At 44.0% G+C, this 1,531-nt stretch overlaps 1 protein-coding gene across 1 annotated transcript in view; it reads left to right on the plus strand.

Annotated features, from left to right (window-relative positions):
- Positions 1 to 1,531, plus strand: part of LOC101861214 (endo-1,4-beta-xylanase 3) — a gene marked incomplete in the record, with an annotated part of 22,387 nt that overhangs the window by 9,794 nt on the left and 11,062 nt on the right. Inside the window, 2 exon segments of the mRNA XM_013084031.1 lie at positions 114 to 224; positions 1,351 to 1,442. Coding sequence (XP_012939485.1) covers positions 114 to 224; positions 1,351 to 1,442 — 203 coding nt within the window.

Genomic DNA, 1,531 nt, shown 5'->3' on the forward strand with positions numbered 1-1,531 from the left:
AACAACAACAGCAGCAGCGGCAGTATCACCATCCTGAACTGTAGCACCAACATACTTTAGTGCACGCGCACGCACATACCCAAATTGATTCCACGTTTCAATTCCACCCACAGAGTTTCTTTACCCAGATCATGCGGTTCAAGGCCGCCAATGTCGGACTTGGAGGTATTGGAGTACAAAGTCATCTCCAAGACTACGTAGAGCCCAACGTAGATGTTATCAACGTAAGTCTAAATACATCACTTCTTCACTTGTTAACATCACCAGAGGTGGTGATGGTAGCCACTGCACGCAATATAATCGATAGAGGTATTCTTCACCTTTAAACAGGCATTGTCCACACTCGTATAAGGATGTGTCCATGCTTAACGTCAACAAGTAAAGGTTTAGGGGCTTAGAATCACGACAGGACACGTCAAATCTTTCTTGATAACAAATTCTTCTTCCTTTGTCTGTGATTAGCTTGAAAAAGTAGCTCTGTTCCTTTGAATGAGAAGAGAAGTTAATTACTACTGCTAGTTATTTTCGATCGGTTACGTTACTCAGATTTCGTTACGTATGGCTGCACCCTAACGTATGGTTATGCTAGATGCACACCGACAAATAATAGCGGACGAATGGTAAATGGGAAAGAATTGAAGAGAACCAAGCAAATCGTTCACACAACTCAAGTTGTAGAACAAATGAAATGATTTCGTACAAGCGGAGTGGTTCGTTTCTTTCTCATATTAATACGACGAGCAATGTTGGTGCATCCGCTTCAGTTTTGGTGCAGTTCGTTCTGGTCGTTCGTCGTGTAGTATACATTTAGCAAGTTTCTTGTTTTTGTGGTAAGTGTTACGCGTTCCCAACTGCCTAAGGTCCTATGAGCGGGCAGGACACGTTAAACACTTTTAGTTTGATAGGAATTAATTTTGAATGTTGCCCAGATGGAGGTCGATGCCTATGATTATCGATTTTAGAACCACCAAGGGATCTTTAACTTGTCAACTTGCACACAAAACCTCCGAGACCCCCCCCCCCCTTAATCCGAAAAGACTAGGTGTTCAATCTTACCTACTATAAGATCAGGGGTGTGGCTGAAAGACAGCAGTAAGATGGAGTCAGGAGTTGCATTGTGAAGAGTCATGAGCCCAGTTGAGGGTAGGGAGCAGAAAGGAGAGACGAAAGAAGATGCAGATCAGGATTGGAGAGCAGGAAAGGAGATGAAAGGAGAAAATTTTAGAGAAGAAAATGTTCCGTCTCTGTCAGGTTTAGAACTCGTGACCTATTGAATGAGAGGCGAACACCGTACCTCCAAACCGAAAGAGCTCCCCGATATAAGGATAAGTCTTTTTTTTTCTTCTCCAGGCCCGCCTTGATGTTCTAGCGAAAGCTGGTCTGCCTATTTTTATCACCGAACTTGACCAGTCTGCTAGCGATGAACACACGAGAGCAAACTGGTATGTAGTAGCCTGATTCAGGGAGCATGGGAAGGCTTGCTCAACATTCGTACATGGGTAGTCATATATGCCCTCCCTCTTCCACCCCC

Source organism: Aplysia californica, unplaced genomic scaffold (genome assembly GCF_000002075.1).
Source record: "Aplysia californica isolate F4 #8 unplaced genomic scaffold, AplCal3.0 scaffold00269, whole genome shotgun sequence".
Lineage (NCBI taxonomy): Eukaryota > Metazoa > Mollusca > Gastropoda > Aplysiida > Aplysiidae > Aplysia > Aplysia californica.